The 21,532-nt window shown below is 35.7% G+C and overlaps 1 protein-coding gene and 1 long non-coding RNA gene across 30 annotated transcripts in view; one reads left to right on the forward strand and one right to left on the reverse strand.

The window, feature by feature from the left end:
* Positions 1-21,532, reverse strand: part of dab1a (DAB adaptor protein 1a) — a 696,745-nt gene that overhangs the window by 202,208 nt on the left and 473,005 nt on the right. For all 29 annotated transcript variants that reach the window (NM_001040685.2, XM_073933221.1, XM_073933212.1 and 26 more), the window contains 1 exon segment: positions 555-755. In NM_001040685.2, coding sequence (NP_001035775.2) covers positions 555-621 — 67 coding nt within the window. In that variant the 5' untranslated portion in view covers positions 622-755.
* LOC141379536 (uncharacterized) lies at positions 17,080-19,625 on the forward strand. The gene is made up of 2 exons (XR_012396367.1): positions 17,080-17,654; positions 17,927-19,625. It is a non-coding gene; the product is annotated as an uncharacterized lncRNA (long non-coding RNA).

Below are 21,532 nucleotides of genomic sequence, written 5' to 3' on the forward strand. Positions count from 1 at the left end.
AGTTAAATAAATAAATAAATAAATAAATAAATAAATAAATAAATAAATAAATAAATAAATAAATAAATAAATAAATATAAAAAATTTTATTTATTAGTGAGTAGTGGTTTAAGCATTTAAAAAAAAAAACAATCCATTCAGTTCAGTGCGTATCCCAGTCGATTCTTTATTTGAAGCACTATGGTTTTCTAAGTGAATGTGAGGGTCAGTTTTTGACCACATGTCCTCTTCAAACATATTAGAATCTGACATTTTTGACCCAAGGAAAAGAAATGACTAAAAATACTACATGACATTTATCCAGTCATAACAGCAATAGAAGTCTATGGCATGTCTCCACAAAGACAGCAGTGCAAGCATGCGTGTGTGTGTGTGTGTGTGTGTGTGTGTGTGTGTGTGTGTGTGTGTGTGTGTGTGTGTGTGTGTGTTTGTCTGTGTGTGTGTGCATAACATGTTCAGTGTGCCTGTGATTTGAAAGTCTCCCCCCTTCAGACCGAACAGCTCCGCAGGTCTGTGTTTGTATGTGTGTTTCTTGTATGCGTGTGTGTTTTTACCTCTCTTCTTGGAGTCCTTTCTGACGCTGGGTCTGGCAGCAGGCTGGAGTTCGGCCTCTGTTGACATATTAAATCCTTATTCCTTTACCGTGCAGCTGGGTGGCTGTGACTGGCTCATCTAGAGGGGCTTTCCACTGACTCTGGAACAGTCCACCGCTGCCTCTAGCCTCGACACGGCATCGCATTCACTCCCAGCAAGGGCTGCAAGAGAACAGATAGAAGACGCTTACAGTAAGCACTCAAGTAAGTTATGGTGTAATTGTACAACGCATGAGCCGCAGCATTGAGTAGTCAGAAACTCGTCTCATGACATGACACACAAAAAGAGCATAAAAATGTAAATCAATGACTTAACTGGCTTAAGTTGGTTATTTAATTTCAATATATTGACAGTTGCAATCATTTTTTTATTATTATTTTTTTTTATGCAACTTATCTGGGGTCTCATTTGTAAATGTGGTATACACACAACATTTTGAAACATGGGGTGGAAAAGTAAAGACACCATTTGCCATGGAAATTTGTGATCTTTAAATAAAACAAACTTGACACAAAACCACAAGTTATGATGATATTTATCAGAAACAGCTAGACTATTGGACTGGGGAAAAATATGGGTAATTCTTCAACTATGGGTACTTTTATGTCCTTTGATCATATATCTATATATATATATATTGCGGCCTCGTGCCAACGCACGCCTCCCACCAGTGCCGATATACAGCCATATCGCACTGCTACTCGTGTGATATTGCGTTTATACAACAGTTTGACGGCATAATTGTGTATATAAAAACAAAACCAAACAAGTCTCAAAAACCCTTTTGTATGAGGAACTACTTTCTCCTGGATTCAAATCATAAGCTGACAGTAAAACAGTTGAGCGTGCATCTTTTAAACTTTATATATATATATATATATATATATATATATATATATATATATATATATATATATATATATATATATATATATATATATATTAGGGGTGTCAAAAATAATAGTTTTTTCAGTGCACTGCGATGCAGACGCGGACAATTCGGTATCGGTTCAGTAATAATAATAACCGGTTATTACTGACGTCATTTACCTCATATGCGCTCTGTCGCGAGGGAGGCGATCGCGAGTATTTACAGCACTTTAACTACTTAGAACTCATAAACTGTGCACAATTTCCCTGTGTGTGTTTGCTGGATCAGTCTTTCACTGACATATACAACAATAGCCCCTCTTTCACTGAGATCGAGAGAATGAAAGTAGCCTTACTCCATTTCTCTCTCTCTTTCTCTCTCTCTTTCTCCACTGTGTCTATCATGCATCAGCTGTGAGATCGTTTTTTTTTTGAGGGTCTGACCCATCAAAGGGGTGTAAGAAAACTAGACAAGGATCAAAAAGTGAGCTGGATATTTATCTTTGTTTATATTATTTGCTAAATGCTCGTTTTGTTTAAAGTTACAGTTTATATATCTGACTGTTTGTATTAAATGAATTACAAATAGTATATAAATATAAATATATAATCATACATTTTAATACAAGAAATGCTGCTGTGAAGAAAATATAAAACTGTGTATGGAAAACACCGTCAATGCACCGTGATGCACCGAAATATCGAATAAGACCGAATCGATGGCATGATAATCGTAACCGAACAGAACCGTGAGACTAGGGTAGGTTCACACCTCTTATATATATATACAAAATTTGTTCAAATTCCTCTTTCTTTGTCAAACTAACAATAAAACCTACTTTAAAAAATGTACTGCCTTTCCGTAATTTTTTTTCATATAATTCATATATTAAATATATATAACAGAAATCGATTAAGATTACCATTATACTCACTGCATGAACATCAATGATCCAATCAGAAAAACTAAACAAAGCAAAATACAGCTAAAAAAATAACAACATTATGCATGTGTGATCTGAATATGAAGAAAGTATGAATGAATGAGTTTGTGCCGGAACGCATCAGATCCGGAACCTCTGAAATCTTCCTCCTCAACGGCCCTCCTCCCCTGTCCGCTGTTCACTTTCACTTTCTTCCGCTACTCCCCAACCCTCTACTCTTTCATCCGCGACAACCAAACTATCAGGTGTGAGTTGGAGGTAGTTGAAGTTAAACTATGCAGTGCTGCGGCCCTCCAGAAACAGTTTTAGACCATTGGCGTAGAAAGACAGACAGACTAGATAGATATATAGCTAGCTAGCTAGCTAGCTAGCTAGCTAGATAAATAGATAGATAGATAGATAGATAGATAGATAGATAGATAGATAGATAGATAGATAGATAGATAGATAGATAGATAGATAGATAGATAGATAGATAGATAGATAGATAGATAGATAGATAGATAGATAGATAGATAGATAGATAGATAGGTAGGTAGGTAGGTAGGTAGATAGATAGAGAGATAGAGAGATAGAGAGATAGATAGATAGATAGATAGATAGATAGATAGATAGATAGATAGATAGATAGATAGATAGATATCTTCTGAAAGCTCTGTGCTGTAAGTGACAGTGTAAATGTTAGTGTTGTAAATGCTAATAATGTTTAGGCTTGTCACTGCTCTTTCTGAAGGAGGTTTTGGCTTGTTTTCTTGCTCTATTTCCTATCCCTGTAGCATGAATGAGGCAAGAGGAAGCTCTAAATTGTTTCATCTGCTCTCTCTCTCCTTTCTCTTGCTCCTCTCACCTTGTCATTGCTGGAGCAAATAGTGGCAGCTGGTTTTCCTGTGCTCCTCCACTATCGCTTCCTTAACCAGCCTGTCCTCTCGCTGTGCCAGTCAGATGGTGGGAAGCACCTTTCATGTGTTAATTGGGCTCTGTGTAACTGTAACATGACCAGATGAAACCCGCTCGGCCCCTCAGCAGCGATCAGACGCAGAGGAGACCACTGTTAACTGCTCACACAGGCCCACCCAAACAACATGGCATCACTTTGAAATCGATACACCTTCGAGATGTATCGACTAGGATGAAGCAATGCCTCTGAGACTTAGCAGAACAAGCTAAGAGTCTGACACCAGTCTGTGGACTTCCACAGTTAAACAAGAAAAACGGCCTTGTTTATGAGCCGTTAAATGCCTCGGTGAAAAAAAACAACAACAACAAAAAAAGGGTTACTATTAGTTAAATTATTAGTAAGTAAAAATGTGTATATTCATTTGTTGAATTGTCAATTGTGAATTTTTCAATGTTGAATTGATGTTTTCTAAAACAGAAACAATATCAACGTTTCTATAAATAAACAGATAAATAAACAAATGATATATTATAAAAAACAACAAAAATTTAAAAAAGAAATTTCTAAATTTAAATAAAAAATACAAATGAAATAAAATAAAATTGTTTTAAATACTGAATTAAATAAAAAAAATATTTCGATTTTTTAACTAAATAAAATAAATAAATTAATTAATTTATTAATGCATAAATGCGCAAATAAATGAATAAATAATTTAATCTGATAATAAAATAAAATAAAATAAACATAAATAGATACATAATAAATAAATAAATAAATGCATAATAAATGCATAATAAATAAATACATTAAATTACTATAAATTAAATTAAAAATAAATAAATTAAATAAAACAAATGAAATAATGATATTAAATACATTTTTCATATTTTTAAATGTAGATTTTTAAATACAAAATGTATTCAATGTGCTAAAATAAATAAATAAATAAATAAAAAAGAAAGAAAGAAAGAAAGAAAGAAAGAAAGAAAGAAAGAAAGAAAGAAAGAAAGAAAGAAAGAAAGAATGAAAGAAAGAAAGAAAGAAAGAAAGAAAGAAAGAAAGAAAGAAAGAAAGAAAGAAAGAAAGAAAGAAGGAAAAAAAATCTAATAATAAAATAAATTAAATAAAAACATAAATCATCTAATCTTAAATTAAATTAAATTAAATTAAACTAAATTAAATTAAATTAAATTAAGCAACTAATATTAAAAGTTTAATAGTATGGCTCACTATCATCATAAGATAAAAAACAAAGAAAGCAAAATTTTAAATAGGTATCAGACTTACTTGCAGGGCAGACATGGAGCATTTTGGAAGCAATTTAGATGCTCAACCCCGCATGCGAAACGTAAAGCCTTAATGCCAGTAAATCAGGAGAATTAGTCTGCCCCACAAAAAGCAAAATGCATTGCGAATTTAAAGCCCAAGTACAGTCATGAGAGGCTGCAGTGTGCAGAAAAGCAAGCCGGGTGAACGGCCACTGTAAGCCTCCGCCGAGGGGATTTAAACAGCCATTTGATTTCCAGCTCCAGCCACTGCCTGGCCACGCGCCGCACATTGTGTGCAGAACATTTAATTGCGAATGGAGAGAGCATGTCGCAGATCCACACGCCGCTTTATCTGAGAGAAACACACAGAGAGGAGCCGCGAGTCGCTCCAATTACTGCCATTATCTCTCCGAGAGGGGGAGAGAGAGACTTCTGCGCTAAGCATGTGCCCATTCTGGCCCTGCTTTTCTTTCCATTTTCATTAGCCTCTCTCTTCACCTTTGCTCTGTACATCTGGAATCGCATAATCCTTGATACTATTCAGTGCAGCTGGCTCAATGTCCTGCAGTCGCAATCTGGGAATGTCATATTGTCACTTTCAGGGAGAAATGCTATTGTTTGGTTCACCTTTTGTGATTCGAACATGTGCAAATAAATAAATGAAGAAAAAAAAAAAAAGAAGAGCTGTGGCATTGCAGTCAACACGTGCTTAATAAATGTACTGTAGGTCTTGGCGTCTGCTGTGTATGCTGTGTTCTGATTGGATATTCATTAGACGTGCTATGTCATTCCTAGATGACAACCAATGAAACTAATAATATTGTCACTTTCAGGGAAAAATGCTATTGTTTGGTTCACCTTTTGTGATTACAAAAGGTACATGCGCAAAAAAAAAAAAAAAGAAACAAGAAAAGAAAAGAAAAGAAAAGAAAAGAAAAGAAAAGAAAAGAAGAGCTGTGGCATTGCAGTCAACACGCGCTTAATAAATGCCCTGTAGGTCTTGGCCTCTGCTGTGTATGGGATGAGAATATTCAGGTTTTGTTTCAGTGTTAACCAAATCAAATAACCAAAAATTCTCATAAAGCAAACAAGAATATGAAGATTGAAGTTATGGTCTGAGTTTCATTGCATTATATTTATAATTTATTAATAGTACAAATAACATTAAAAAAAAATAAATAAATAAAATAAAATAAAATAAAATAAAATAAATAAATAAATAAATAAATAAATAAAGTAAGTAAAAAATAAAATAAATAAATAAATAAATAAATAAATAAATAAATAAATAAATAAATAAATAAATAAATAAAGTAAGTAAAAATAAAATAAATAAATAAATAAATAATAAGAAATTTTTAGTTTTGGACCCAATGCAATTTCACCCAAAGTGGACAAAACTTGAAATATTTTAAAGTAAAACTATTATTATGATGGACGGATGGACGGACAGACAGACAGACAGACAGACAGACAGACAGACAGACAGACAGACAGACAGACAGACAGACAGACAGACAGACAGACAGACAGACAGACAGACAGACAGACAGACAGACAGACAGACAGACAGACAGACAGACAGATAGATAGATAGATAGATAGATAGATAGATAGATAGATAGATAGATAGATAGATAGATAGATTACCATAAATAATTAACAGAATTAATAAATGCTCAAAAAGCTTTGTGTATTAACTAATGCTTTCTGGAATACTTGATTCTGATTGGTCATTTATGAGACATACCATGTTATTCCTAGATAACAACCAGAGAAATAATAAGAATGCTAAATGTACATTATCCCTTACTTAACAAATGAAAATGTACTGTTAAGTGTAAAGTCCCGTCCAACATAAACACAGCTCTAATGTCAAATACAGTACACAGCCTTGATGAAAAAAGATTATGACAAAAAAAAAAAAAGATACTGTTGTAGTTCCAATCCAATCTCACGGCAAATTGTAACTTTTTGATTTAGTGCCCAATTCATATGAATTTGTACAATCTAATTTGTAAAATTTACTATGATTGGCTTATCATGCAATGATGGTTGGGTTTAGGGGTGGGGTTGGGTTGGGTGCCATACCTCCACACCTCCTAAAATCGTACATTTTTGTACGACTGAATACAAATTAGCCACTAATCTGGCAAAATGTAAAATACTTCACCTTTTCTTGTGAGATCAGGCTGGTAGTTTCTATCGACAGGATTCATCAAAAACGACATCAGAATTTAAAATGACAGATTACAAAACTGCTGCAGTATTTATAATAAATACAACATCAAGCCCTGAACCCAAAAATATCATGCCACAGACCGCACATTCCCTGTCAAAAACATAACATTGATGACAGTTTCCCTATGAAGATGAAGGCTAAATATATATATTTTTTTTCTTCCTGTGATTTGCCCTCCTCTCTTCCTTCACGAGACATACGGTGAGGTTTGGCACAGCGTTCTCCTGAGGCGCTGCAGATATTTCTAATATCTAGGCTAAGGTCTCCTCTGGGACGTGCCACACATTCAGAGCATGTGAGGGAAGTGGGTGAGCTGGAGAAGTTTCCCGCGCATGAAAACTGGTGACTAAGCCAGACACAGAAGCAAATCATTTAGGGATGCCTTTAGTGTTTTCCTCTTGTGGCTTATTTTAGAATTGACCACAGATGCAGTGATATAGTGTTTAGTGAGATAAAGCATGACTCTACAGAACTCCAAAAAAACAGGAAAAAGTCTGAATATTGTGGATGCAGAGACTGCAGTTTATATCCTCAGATCTCATCTATTCAGTTCATGAGCTCAGATATAGAGGGGTCCAAATACAATAATAAAGCCTGATCTGCTGAAAGAAATCCCAGTCGGTGATGTTCAGTTTGCTTTAGTATTTTACATCGTTTTTGCTCAAAATATCCACAACATACATGACTATTTGGAGTTGCTTTTTTCACAGTATAGTTCACAGTTCAAAGTTCAAAATATAAAGAGTGCTTCCATAGTGAAATTGATATTTAGGTACTGCTATAACATTTAGTTGAGCTATAACATATAAAACGAGATCCTGAAAGAAACATTCAGAAGGTAACTCATGTGAACATCTTAATCATATTATTGTCTTATTCAGGGGCGAGGCAGTGCGCGCCTCACAGCAAGAAGGTCGCTGGTTCGAATCTCGGCTCAGTTGGCGTTTCTGTGTGGAGTTTGCATGTTCTCCCTGCCTTCGCGTGGGTTTCCTCCGGGTGGTCCGGTTTCCCCCACAGTCCAAAGACATGCAGTACAGGTGAATTGGGTAGGCTAAATTGTCTGTAGTGTATGAGTGTGTGTGTGAATGTGTGTGTGGATGTTTCCCAGAGATGGGTTGCGGCTGGAAGGGCATCCGATGCGTAAAAACTTGCTGGATAAGTTGGTGGTTCATTCTGCTGTGGCGACCCCAGGTTAATAAAGGGACTAAGCCGACAAGAGAATGAATGAATGAATGTCTTATTCAGATTTAGGCAAATCAATTGATTACTGATGTCCATGTAAATGTTGTCAACAATGTATTCACTTCTAAGCATTTGCAGTGACATCTTGGCTTTGGACTTAATACTACAAGGGAAAGAAGCACTACTGTGCAAAGTGTTTGAAACGACTTCAGATTGGACAGGTTTTTCAAATTAAATATAAAACAAAGTTCAAGGAGTTTGAGCTATTAATTTCTGAAACAATATGAGGCCAGTATGTGCGGCCTGTAACTGATAAAGCAATAATAAAGATGATTTCTTTCACTAAGGTCAATCTTCTCAAACCTACAACATCCTCTTGACATTATTTCTGCACATTCGAGAAGATCGGTGTCAAAACTGTATGGACTGATTTCAAAATGAGGGCAACAGACGACGTCAGAAAAATACCAAACTAGCTTTTCAGGTCCTGGATGCACCTCTTCAGCTTTGTAGGAATAAACGTGGCGGAGGACTATTCCATGCCTCCCACTTCTACTGGGACAACTGCCGCTACTACAAATCCATCCGGAATATTCCTTCACGCTTTCCAAGACTAATTGACGCTCTATAAAAAGCTCCTGAAAGAATTGTGCATCCCGCTTCGTCGAAAAGATCATCCGCCATGCCAGGGACTACAGCACCCACAGAGCTGTGGAAGAGTAAGGAGGGCAAGAGGAGGGGGAGGAGGAAACAGCCAGTAAATTGGATGCCCATAAGTAGCACGCTGCCAACAAGCTCGCTTAATCCCCATAAATCAGCCACCGCTAACAGGCGCACCGTGCCAGCGCTGAGGCCGGCTGTGGGCGCCGGGGCTGGTGAACACTCTTCTGACCAGTGTTAGAGGAACCCCGCTGACACTGCCATTTAAACACCAGCTGGGGTCAAATAGCCCAGACATGCTATACAGAAAAACACACCGAGGCTTTATTACTGTAGCGCTGTTTGCGAAAGCAATGGACCGCATCAAGACTTGAGGGTGGTCTCCTTTGACTTGGACTCCCAGCAACTAGATAAAACACCATAGCAACTGCTAGCCATTGTTGCTTTTAACAGAAACTAATGACATGAGTTGAACTAAACTGAAACTGCTTTTTTTTTCTTTCAATAAATGAATACATTAATTATAAATCAACAACAAACCTCAAATGCTACAAATATTCAGCAGCACTCAGAAGTGTCCAATTTGAGGTAGTTAGCAACTCACAGGAATCAAACAAAACACCTTAGCAACCAGCCAGAATGACTACCTAGGAACCAATCAGAAATCCTCAGCACTTAAAAACACCAATAACAAAATTTGCTGTATATTTTGTTGTAATTACTGTAGGTTTTAGATTTTAACTTGACATATTATAAAATTTGAAATAACAACCAAATGAATACATACAATTGCTAAGCTACAATAAAACACAACTAATTAGGTGTGTTAGTTTCAGTTTTAGATTTTGAAACAAATATACAAACACTCATCAGCCACTTTATTAGGTGCACCTTAATAGTTGGACCTGGGTTGGACCCCCTTTTGCCTTCAGAACTGCGTTAAACCTTTGTGGCATAAATTCAACAAGGTACTGGAAATATTCCTCTGAGATTTTGGTCCATATTAACATAATAGCATCACGCAGTTGCTGCAGATTTGTCGGCTGCACAACCAAAATGGGAATCTTCCGTTCCACCACATCCCAAAGGTGCTCTATTGGATTGAGGTCAGGTGAGTGTGGAGGCCATTTGAGTACAATTAACTCATTGTCATGTTCAAGAAACCAGTCTGAGATTATTTGTACTTTATGACATGGTGCGTTATCCTGCTGGAAGTAGCCATCAGAAGATGTTTAACCAAATGAAGAAGATGTTCATCTGAATGTTCATCCGTTCATCTTCTATTGTCCAATTTCGTTGAGCCTGTGCAAATTATAGCTTCAGTTTTCTTGTTCTTAGCTGACAAGAGTGGCACCAGGTGTGGTCTTTTGTAGGCCATTTGCCTCAAGATTTGACATGTTGTGCGTTCAGAGATGCTCTTCTACATGTCTCATTTGTAACGAGTGTTTATTTGATTTACTGTTTTCTATCAGCTCGAAGCTGATTCTCATCCTTCTCCTCTGACCTTTGGCATCAACAAGGCATTTGCGCCCACAGAACTGCCTCTCAGTGGATTTTTTTTTTTTTTTGACCATTCTCTGTAAACCCTAGAGATGGTTGTGCATGAAAATCCCAGAACCATGCCATGTTTAAAGTCACTTAAATTCCCTTTCTTCCCCACTCTGATGGTCAGTTTCAACTGCAGCAGATCGTATTGACCATGTCTACATGCGTAAATGCATTCAGTTGCTGCCATGTGATTGGCTGATTAGAAATTTGCATTAACGAGCAGTTGGACAGATGTAACTAATAAAGTAGCTGATGAGTGTACATACATACATACATACATACATACATACATACATTCATACATACATACATATATACATATAAGCAATCAAACTAACAAAGAAATCCAAACTGTTAAGAAGCACAAAATTAAATACTTACACTTTCAAACATGCCATCTAAAATTTAAAACCTTCAGATTCTGCCAACAAGTATAAAAATCAACTTTTCCTGGACTACAATTTCAAGACCACAAAAGTAACCACAAAACAATTAATACAGAATTCGCAACAAATTGATTGTATGACATATAACAAACCCTTGAAAGCAAGTAAGTAAACAAACGAATAAATAAATACATACATCTAAATAACAATACATATTCAGGTCTCCTGAAATGAAAATAAAAAAATAAAAATAAATAAAATACATAAAAACGCCACTTTTACAAACAAACAAACAAACAAACAAACAAACAAACAAACAAACAAACAAACAAACAAACAAACAAACAAACAAACAAACAAACAAACACATGTAAACTAAAATAAATAAATAAATAAATAAATAAATAAATAAATAAATAAATAAATAAATAAATAAATAACATGTTGAACATATAAATAAAATAATAGTAATAATAATATTCAAACTAGAGCTAATCAAAATACAAAAGAAAATAAACTTCCCTATAAAATAGTGCTGAATAAAAGTGTTACATAGAACCTATAAAGAACCTGTAACAGTTTTTTTGGGGTGCTAAATGCACTATATACAAATATATAGGTGATATTTATCACTAAAAGTAATTATTCAGCTTTGAAAAATAGGGGAACTACTTTAAGAAGCACCTTTTTTATAGAGTGTATATAGTGCTATAGCACGTCATTCACCCCAAAGAAACGTTACAGGTTCTACATAGCATCTAAATAGGTTCTCTTATGATTATAAGCTGAAGAACTGCTAAAGAACCTGTTTTATTTTGAGCGTTGCAACATACTAACTGTGCAGATTTTTATTGTTAGGTTGACACAACATATCATACAAATATAATCTTCACAACCCATTTGAATAAAAACAAGCCCAGAAACTCAATCAGAACACGCATTAACCAAACCCACACCACTCAATCTGTATGAACTCCCATTCAGGTCTCTGAGTATCTACCGCACAAGCACTAAACGAGTAAGCCACAAACTCTTTCTTTTCTAATGCGATTCTAAGAGTTTAAATGTGGTGTAACCCTCATCCATGCACATATGGCTAGATAAATATGTGTCATTACTAGGCTCTCCATAGCTGACAGTGCGTGACAGCTATTCTCTGACACAAAATGCAGATAAACACACTCACTTACACACGCGTGCACACCTTCTGGGTAAATGACAGGACATGTCAGGCTCTGCTCTCTTTTCCCCTGCCATCTGTACTGAGTCCCAGTTCACCTTCCCGAGTTCAGGACGTGTCCTGAATGTGTAAAAATACATTCAAGTCTCTTTTCAGCTATCTAAATAAAAACTCACACCCCGGACATTGAACACTTACATGTTGAGATAAAGACAACAATTCATGAGAAGCTACAGGAAATGTCATTTTGGTTGCACGAGATAAAATGGCGAACAATTATGTGTCACACGCCGTATTCAGATAACGGTAATACATGAGGCTGTCACTCAACAGCACACCTGACAATGCGGCAGCAGGCGCATCACAGCCAATCAGAGCTGTCAATCAAAAACACACACATCTCCACATATAACGAACAAACGCTCGTACGCAATCCTGCCAGGAAGTGTTTTAGTGAGCTTGCAGTCATTACCAAAACACTGCAGTTTGAAAGAGGCCTGGGCTTTATTTATTTATTTATTTATTTATTTATTTATTATTTTATTTACTGTTAAAAGAACTTCTGAACTGAAAGCATGAATGTACTTAAGTAAATTACCTAATGAAGGAATGTAGGAACTTACTTTAAGTAAAAGAATGTGGAATCATATTGAAACTGCTATTGTCATTAAATGTAAATAGAAATACTCTACACTTTGCTATTACAGATATGCAATTTTAAAGTAAAAAATAAAATTAAAAGAAATTAATTTATGATTGAATAAATAATTTATAATGTGATAATATAATATAATATAATCAATTATAATATAATATAATATAATATAATATAATATAATATAATATAATATAATATAATATAATATAATATAATATAATATAATATAATATAATATAATATAATATAACATAATATAATATAATGTTTGTGCTATTACAAATATACATTATTTATTTAGAATGAATGACTAATTTTTTAAAAATAAAATTATTACAATATTTATAATGTGCTAAATTAACAATATCAGGTATAAAATATAGTACGTATATGACTTTATTTAGAATTAATGAATAATAATTTTAATTATTATTTAATTAAATTAAATAATTATATTGTGCTTAATGGAAAATAACACTAATATATGTTTAAATGTTTTGAAAAGAAACATACTCCAAGTGAACGTTATCTACCCTACATACATTGTTTTAACTGATGTTTGGGCAACTTAAAATAAATAAATAAATAAATGAAATAATAAAAAAAATAAAAATAAATAAAAATAAATAAAAATAATAAAATAAAATAAAAAATAAAATAAAAATAAAAATAAAAATAAAAATAAAAATAAAAATAAAAATAAAAATAAAAATAAAAATAAAAAATTAAATTAAATTAAATTAAATTAAATTAAATTAAATTAAATTAAATTAAATTAAATTAAATTAAAATTGTAAATAAAATAAAATAAAAAAATAATTTAAAAAATAAATAAAATCTGAGTTAATCATCAATTTTTAAGGGGCTGAGCTGAATGTTTCGTGAAGCCAATGCTTCTTTCCCTTCTCATGATCAGACAAGGTCTCTGTGTGTCTGCAAGAGCAATGAAAAAGAGAAAGCGAGTCTTGTACACTGACCAAAAATCTGGGTCACGGTAGCTCTCAGTCTGTTCCTGTCGTTCCCTGTCTCATCTTATTTGGACCACAGCTAATAAAGCCTCTCTCTGAACTCTAACCAGCACCGTTCAGCCTATTAGCAGAAGAAGGAGAGTCTGAGAGACAGAAAGAGCGGTTTCATACACACTAAGACTAATGAAGACAGAAAGTATTATATCACTAAACTCAACTGGTTTTACTACAGGTGTTGAAGCATGGTGAATTGTGATATCTTTACACTGGGTTCTTAAAAAGGGTTATAATAAACTACAGCAATCTGACAAAATGCAGCAAACTGAATCTCAGTCTTGATAGGTCTTAATTATTTTAATGGTAATAAACTAAAAATGCTACAGTAAATGATACCTGGTTAACGGTAAGTTTCATCACTGTATACAGCAAATGACTGTTTTTGTGTATACAAACTAAATATACTGTACATTTAGAAATATCTCTATAGTATCTCAATAGCTGCCGTTTTTTTATTTTATTTTTTTACTGTAAATTCTACAGAATTGTTCTTATTTCAGTGTTAATCAAACACTGGGTTCTAGTGTTATATTAGTATAGCCATATTAAGCCCCTGAGAGATACACTTTCACTATGGTTTTGTCTGTTGTGAGAGTCAGTGTGTAAAACTTCGGTGCATGATTTTGACTCCAACATTTTTGTTGTGTTGTGGACAAGCTTCCACTGTGCTTCCTTACCGATCATCATTTTTTTTTAACAACATGTGTGATGTCATTGACAAGGCAGAACTTACAACTGCCTTCTGGAAACTAATTAGCACATACAGTGCCTAGCATATAGGAGTACACCACTCACAAATCTCACATTTAAGTTAATATTTTCTATAGGAAGCTATGCAATATTATATTTGTGCATATTTGTTAGATTAGTCAGTACAGAAACCAAATCTAGAGCTTATCTAACAAAAAAAATAAATAAATAAATAAATAAATAAGTAAATAAAGATAACGGTCCAAAATTAGTACACACAAACTTATATGTTAGGAGAAATATGTATTAAAACATTTTGTAAGAACACAATTTAAAAGAAGCAAAACATTTATAAAATTGTGTTGAAATTTTGTAGTTCATATTTTTTTTGCCAATGTTTTGCATGAATTTAATTGTATTATCTTTCTATTTCTAAAGATATTCAGTGACTAAAATTGTATTTTGATAAATATATAAATGTAATAAATCTGTATTGTTTAGATTCTGTTTTGAATATAGGCGCTTCCTTTGATTTCATTCCTTGGCTTGTGCTAGTGACGTATCTCTTTAAACCAATCGCATTCAGCTGCGTGTCTATCGTACCATACCACTTTTTGGATACCTTTTGCAAAGGGTACCTAGCTCTGCCTTTTTTGTACCCTTTTGTCATGCTAGGTACCCTTTGCAAAGGGTATCCAAAAAGTGGTATTATACGGTTTGCTTTTTTGGTACCTTTTGACAGTAAAAATTGGCCATAAAAGTGTACTAAACAGTACCATTTTGTATTGTAACACTCAGTGAAAATGGGCAATATGACACCTCAGCACTATATATTGACACACTAAACACAAGGCTATTGACATCAACAATTACTCTTCCTTTTGACTCCTTATAGAGCTTGTGCAGTGACCTTTATAGAATAGAAAGGTATTCAAAGTCAACTCAAGTTTTCTAAAGAATATTAATTATAACGAAAAAGTTTCACTCAGTATTGGGTATTTTAAAGTCTGTAGAATGAACTGAATGTTTAGTCTCTCCTGAACACTTTCAGCATGTTTGTTTCTATGCCCTGATGTGATCTAACTGCTTCGTTTAACTGTTCTGAAACCAGTTGTCCTTCCTTTGCCCTTTGACTGGCAGCTGATCCACCCTAAAGCGACCCATACCCACAGGATCACAGCATCCCACAGTGTAACGCACGGCAAGATAAACACAGTCCTTTGTTTCCCTGTCTAAAGGGTTTGAGTGTTTAATGAATGACAGGGCGCTAGATTCATTACTTGTGGTGATTGCAGAGGGTATGTACAGGCCTTGGCATGACATGATTGGGACAGGTTGGCATCTGGCTCCCGTTGCACAGATGGTACTGTCAGAGCACATGGCATCTTGCAGCCCAACGATAGCAGCTGCCATTGAGGCACACCTCAGCACAGGTACAAGCCAAAAGTACAGGCAAGTCCACACACACATTTAAGCAGACAATAATTAGATGTACTGTTAAACAAAATGCTTTTTGCAGTTTACGCTTCTTTTTAAACGATAAAAGTTCTTGATCAGAGTGTTAAAAACCCAACGTAGGTATCGTTGGAGTGTATATCATTTTCATGTATCACTGGAGTGTAGAATGCTCAAAAAATATATGAAATGCTGTGTAAAGTAATGTGACAAATAAAAAAAAATAAATGAAATATCTGCAAGATTAGTCCACCTTTAAGTTAGTCAATCTCTGGTTTGTTTCTGAACTCTCAAAAACAGTCCCAAGTTCTGTCCAAGAGGGCAAGGTCTGGTTGAACTGTGTTAGTTGTGCATTGGGTCAGGGAAGCGAGGTTTCCCCATCACACTAATCACCCCAAACGTCATTTACATCAAGTGATTAAGGGATAAATATGACATTTCCAGTTCTATTCAGCCTTCTCCAAAAACTCACACTAGTGTTTTTTGGCAGGGGAAGTGGATATGCTAACAAGGACGTCACTGACAAGACATAAACATATCTTTACTACACCCCCTCACCCCCTAAACCTTATTCCCATCTAACCACCAATGGAGGTCTAGGAATTCGAACCAGAATCCCAATCCTCCAGCCAGTCTTTCCATAAAAACCAATGGAGCCCCTGGGGTTCTACTAAGCCTGCTCCAAGCAAGACTTGAGCAGGCATTCTGGCATGGACATGCTAACAACAATACTAGTTGACTTCTTGAAGCCACCTTCATTATGCTTAACATTAAGGCCCAATCCAATTCTATTTTTGTACCCTTCCCCTTGGCCCTTAAAACAGACTTTGAAAGCAAAGGGCTTCAAAATGTCCCCTAAGAAATGAGACAGCACTACAACACCTGCACTAGGCTTGGGGTGGTAATATGGTATACTGCAGGATCTAAAAATATTTTAATATCGTTATATCATCATAAAACAATGCATATAGGAGACATGTATTAAACATTAAATATTATTTATTTAATGCCTAAAAATGTCTATGTGTGATTGTCATCACGGGACAGTGTGGAGGAGAGAGAAGGAGAGGTGAGGTAAGATGGCGAGTCGCGCACCAAGTGACCTGGTCTTAAAAAAGAACACAATTTCTGCAGTTGTCCGCAGTGGATGCTGTTTGTGTGTGTGTGTGTGTATGTGTGTGTGTGTGTGTGTGTGTGTGTGTGTGTGTGTGTGTGTGTGTGTGTGTGTGTGTGTGTGTGTGTGCATGTGTGTAAATGAGAGAGAGAGCCTGATGCTGGCTTGGTGCTGTCTTTGTGTGTATGTGTGTGAATGAGAGAGAGCATGGTGCTGTGTGCTGTGTGTCTATTTATAAATACTGACAGTGCACATATCTCTAATTCGAACAAGACAGTTTGCTAGTTGTGCAACAAACAGGTGACTGCAACCTAAGGTTGCATACACGGTATTCCGTTTCTAAAGGTCATATTTAATATTTAGGTCATATTTATAAATGTAAAAACACGAAAACAACATTAACATTATAGCAGACACTCATTCCCAGCCACTAGACTTTTCTGACAGTGTATTCGAGTGTCATCGAGTGACAGAATGCTCATGGACTACTATACAGGAGTTGTTATTATGGATTATAGATTGTGAAATTTTGCGGTTATTTTAAAGTTTTTTTTTTTTTTAAACATGAATGCGGTTATTAATATATTAAAACATGTGCTTGTTTGTTGTAAAAATTCGCAATAATGACAAAAAAATACTAATTTGTGCATCTCTTTCTGGGTGTAACTATCTTGTTGTTGTATCTGGTGTATTCTGGGAAATTTTTTCACCCCTTGGTTTCGAGTGTGATCCTGAAAAAATCGTTGTTTCAAGGGGCATCTAACCCTTCCTCATAGCCCTACGCCAGGGGTGGCCAACCCTGTTCCTGGAGAGCCACCTTCCTGCAGATTTCAGTTGAAACCAATATCAAACACACCTGCCTGTAATTATTACGTGGTGTCCTAATTAATTGGTTCAGGTGTGTTTGATATGGGTAGCAACTGAAATCTGCAGAAAGGTGACTCTCCAGGAACAGGCTTGGCCACGCCTGCCCTACGCCTTCAAGCTAAGCATAATTGGGACACCACTAGCCCTTCACGTGAACACGCAAATCGGGGGTAAGGGTAAGAGTAAGGGCTAAGGGGCAGAATCGGAATTGGGCCTAAATCACGATCACATTCAGGTCACCAACACAACCCCTTCTGTTTTATTTGCTCCAGAACTGAAAAAATGGCGTCTTTGGATCTGTGAGGTTCTAGCATCAGTCACCAGTATGCAACTAGTGACTAGATGAACTAGGTCTACATACACAGTGTTCCTTCAACCCCCTCTATTCTTCTTGGCACCCATATATATTGCAAAATCTGTACATAAAACCAAAGAGGAGTATAAATATAGTCTATAAAACAGATATATGTCATTTTTCTTTGGGCTCTACAGCAGGCTCAATTAATTATACATCTGACTACAGGCAACTCCTCATATTTCCTCACAACACTCACAAATTGAATAAGAGCAACACCGCATCTGCTGAAGCATTGGGGAAGTTTGGGATGCACAGAGTAGGTAGTACTTAGCACAGCAGACTTATCAGCATGGCACAAGCACTTACTCCTTCCTGAAATAAAAGGAAAAGGCAAGAAAAAAAGAGAGGTATCCTGGCTCTGAATAATGCATGAGGATTTTTTTTTTGTTTCATTTTTGAGGAACGTGCGGGTTCTCCCGCTGTCTGATCCTAGGCATCCCGCTAAAGTGTCATTCCAGGCTCATTATTCCCAACCGGAGTGACAATCCACTTAACATGCGCACTCTTTTTTTATGCTGTGGCCTGCCAATCATCTCTCTGGTTGCCCTTTTAGATATCAGAAACACGTCCCAGCTGTCTCATCATGAGCCGCCCATCACTATGGCATCATGGGTAGTAACTGATAAGACCACTTAACCTTCCTCCCGCTCCTCCTCCGCTATTTTGTTTTCCCCCGCTTCCCTCTCGCCCTTTCGTTTCCTCTATTGCTTTCCATTTGGCTTTAATTGTTCCAGGCCCGGTGGACCTGTTTCGTTTCAGAGCGTGATGTTCAGAGCGGCTGCCATGCCCTGAGCGATCCTCATTGGAGCTCTTATTGATCTGTGTTTGGCTGAACATATTCCAGATGAGTAAAACCAGCCGGTGTGTGTGTGTGTGTGTGTGTGTGTGTGTTTGTGTGTGTGTGTGTGTGTGTGTGTGTGTGTGTGTGTGTGTGTGTTTGTGTGTTTGGGCCATTTTCATTAGCCACAGGAAAGAACCTGCTTAAGTGACTTTGACGTCTATGCTACCTCAAGCGCTCATGGTTGGCTTTTGATGCTTCTCAACGAAATTGGAAAGAGATGGTGCCAAATTGTGAAGCTGAACTGTGAACCTAAAGCAAAGGGAAATTAAATGACCGGCATTGAAACATGAAGTCACAATTCATGTGGACATGTTGGGGAAATGAGATGTCAACCATCTTGTTTTAGTGGTAAGTTAACGTCAATCAAAATGGATGCTACTTTGAAAGCTACTTCAATACAATTATATGCATTGCAACCTATCTGACAAACTCGTCAACATGACCCACTTTAGAAAGCTCATGTGAAGTAAGAATAGAGTCAGTATGAAAGTTTGACAAGAAAAACCTTTCTCTCAATATATAGCGGGGTACGAGATGTGGAAAAGAAAACGTTTATTTAAAACTTTTACAAGTGATTCAAATGAGCTAAAATTATAAGTTGTCCCTTGAAGAAATTATTATTATTTTTTTTTTACGTTTAACACTTTAGTTGATTTATTCAACCCAGGCTCATTTTGATTGCATATCCCTATATACATTTCTGGAGACAGCCAAATACGTTCCAGGACCCATGTGTTACGACCCTGGTCTAGGGTAAAGGCCGCAACATAAAAGATCACCCGAAAAATAAAATTTACTGTTATGACCCTATTGTGTCAGGTCTCTTTATTTGTCACTTTTTTTTTTTTTTTTTATAAAAAGTACACATTAACTAAACACCCAAACACCTACAGATGAAGTCAAAATTATTACCCCCACCCCCTGAATTATTCACCCCCTGTTTATTTTTTCCCCATTTTCTGTTTAATGGAGCAAACATTTTTTTTCAACACATTTCTAAAAAGAATAGTTTTAATAACTCATTTCTAATAACTGATTAATTTTGTTTTTGCCATGATGACAGTGAATGATATTTTAACAGATATTTTTTTCAAGACACTTCTATAAAGCTTAAAGTGACATTTAAAGGCTTAACTATGTTAATTATGTTAACTAGGCAGGTCAGGGTAATTAGGCAACTCATTGTATAACGGTGGTTTGTTCTGTAGACTATCGAATTGAAATATAGCTTAAAGGGGCTAGTAATTTTGTCCTTAAAATGGTTCATAAAAAATTTAAAACTGCCTTTATTCTAGCCAAAATAAAACAAATAAGACTTTAACCAGAAGAAAAAATATTATCAGACATACTGTGAAAATGCCCTTGCTCTGTTCAACATTTTTTCGGAAATATTTAAAAAATAAAAAAATAAATAAAAGGGGGGCTAATAATTTTCAATTTCAACTGTGATAAAATAACAGAAATATAAATACAAAATATACACCTACCTCCCCGACTAAGAACAAAAACAGTAGAAAATATGAAAAAAAAAAAAAGTGTGGCTTCCATCCCCTACTGCATCTTACTGTGTACAATATTTACAATATTAACAAACAAACAAACAAACCAAAATAATAGGAGGGGAAAAAATGGGAACAAGGGGAAAAAACTTATACACCAGCACGGGACACAAACAACAATAACACTTAGCAACAGGAATAATTTTTTCACACCAAACTCAAATCCAACATGCCAACAAAACTCGCTCTCCCGCCCCACGCTCGTTGTTCCCTTTTAAAAGGACACCCTGGGTTACTTCAGTGCCCAGGGCACATTGTCTGCGTGACTAAGGCAGGGCTTGCAGATGAAGAGAGAGAAAGCGGAGAGAGAGAGAGAGACACACAGACACACACACCTGCCAACGCAACACGTTTTTTTTTTGCAAATTTTTTTTTTTGTCACAAATCCACCGGCGGCCGCTGTGTACACTTTTTCAGATCTCAAATTTCTCTCCCCAAGTTAAATCTTTAGAGGCTGACTGACTTTCTGACTAACCAACTGAACAATCCCCTGCCCACCCCCTTCCCTAAACCCAACCTCAATATTTTAAAAAGCAATCCAGAAAAAGAAACGCCCCCTGATTTTTACCACATTTTCAGATTTTACCACATTCTCACCCTGCTATTTAATAATTTAGGTTATTTTTAAGCTTCCACTTTTTGGAATTGTTTTTCAATGGATTTAAACCCCGTTGACACGGTCAACTCCTCTCTGTATGTCAAGTCTGTCGACGTAAGTGTCGAGCTACCTGACCAACTGGTAACAGCGGTCAATTGTTAAGTTTGAAAATGAAGTTGAAATTCCAGACATTTATATAGGACTGTGTTTTCAGAATGAGCCTACGTTGGATTCATTTGGTTGATGGGATGGTTGATGGATTAGATCAACAAAGTGAATACTTAACCAATAATGCAAACAACTGCTTTACAGAATGAACGGATAATTTAATTAACCAACATGCAAACAAATAAGCACATGGACAATAAATGTATTAATTGGTTTGGTTGTTAATCAGTCAACTGATCAATACACCAAATTACACACCAAATGAATCAATTGATGAATAAATAATAAATGAACCAAACCAATGAATGAACAAACTAACAAATTGGACGATCATATAATTAAAATAATGAATAAACCAATAATGGTGGCACAGTGGCTCAGTGGTTAGCACTGTCGCCTCACAGCAAGAAGGTTCGAGTCTCAG

The sequence above is a fragment of the Danio rerio genome, chromosome 20, assembly GCF_049306965.1.
Source record: "Danio rerio strain Tuebingen ecotype United States chromosome 20, GRCz12tu, whole genome shotgun sequence".
Taxonomy (NCBI): Eukaryota; Metazoa; Chordata; class Actinopteri; order Cypriniformes; family Danionidae; genus Danio; species Danio rerio.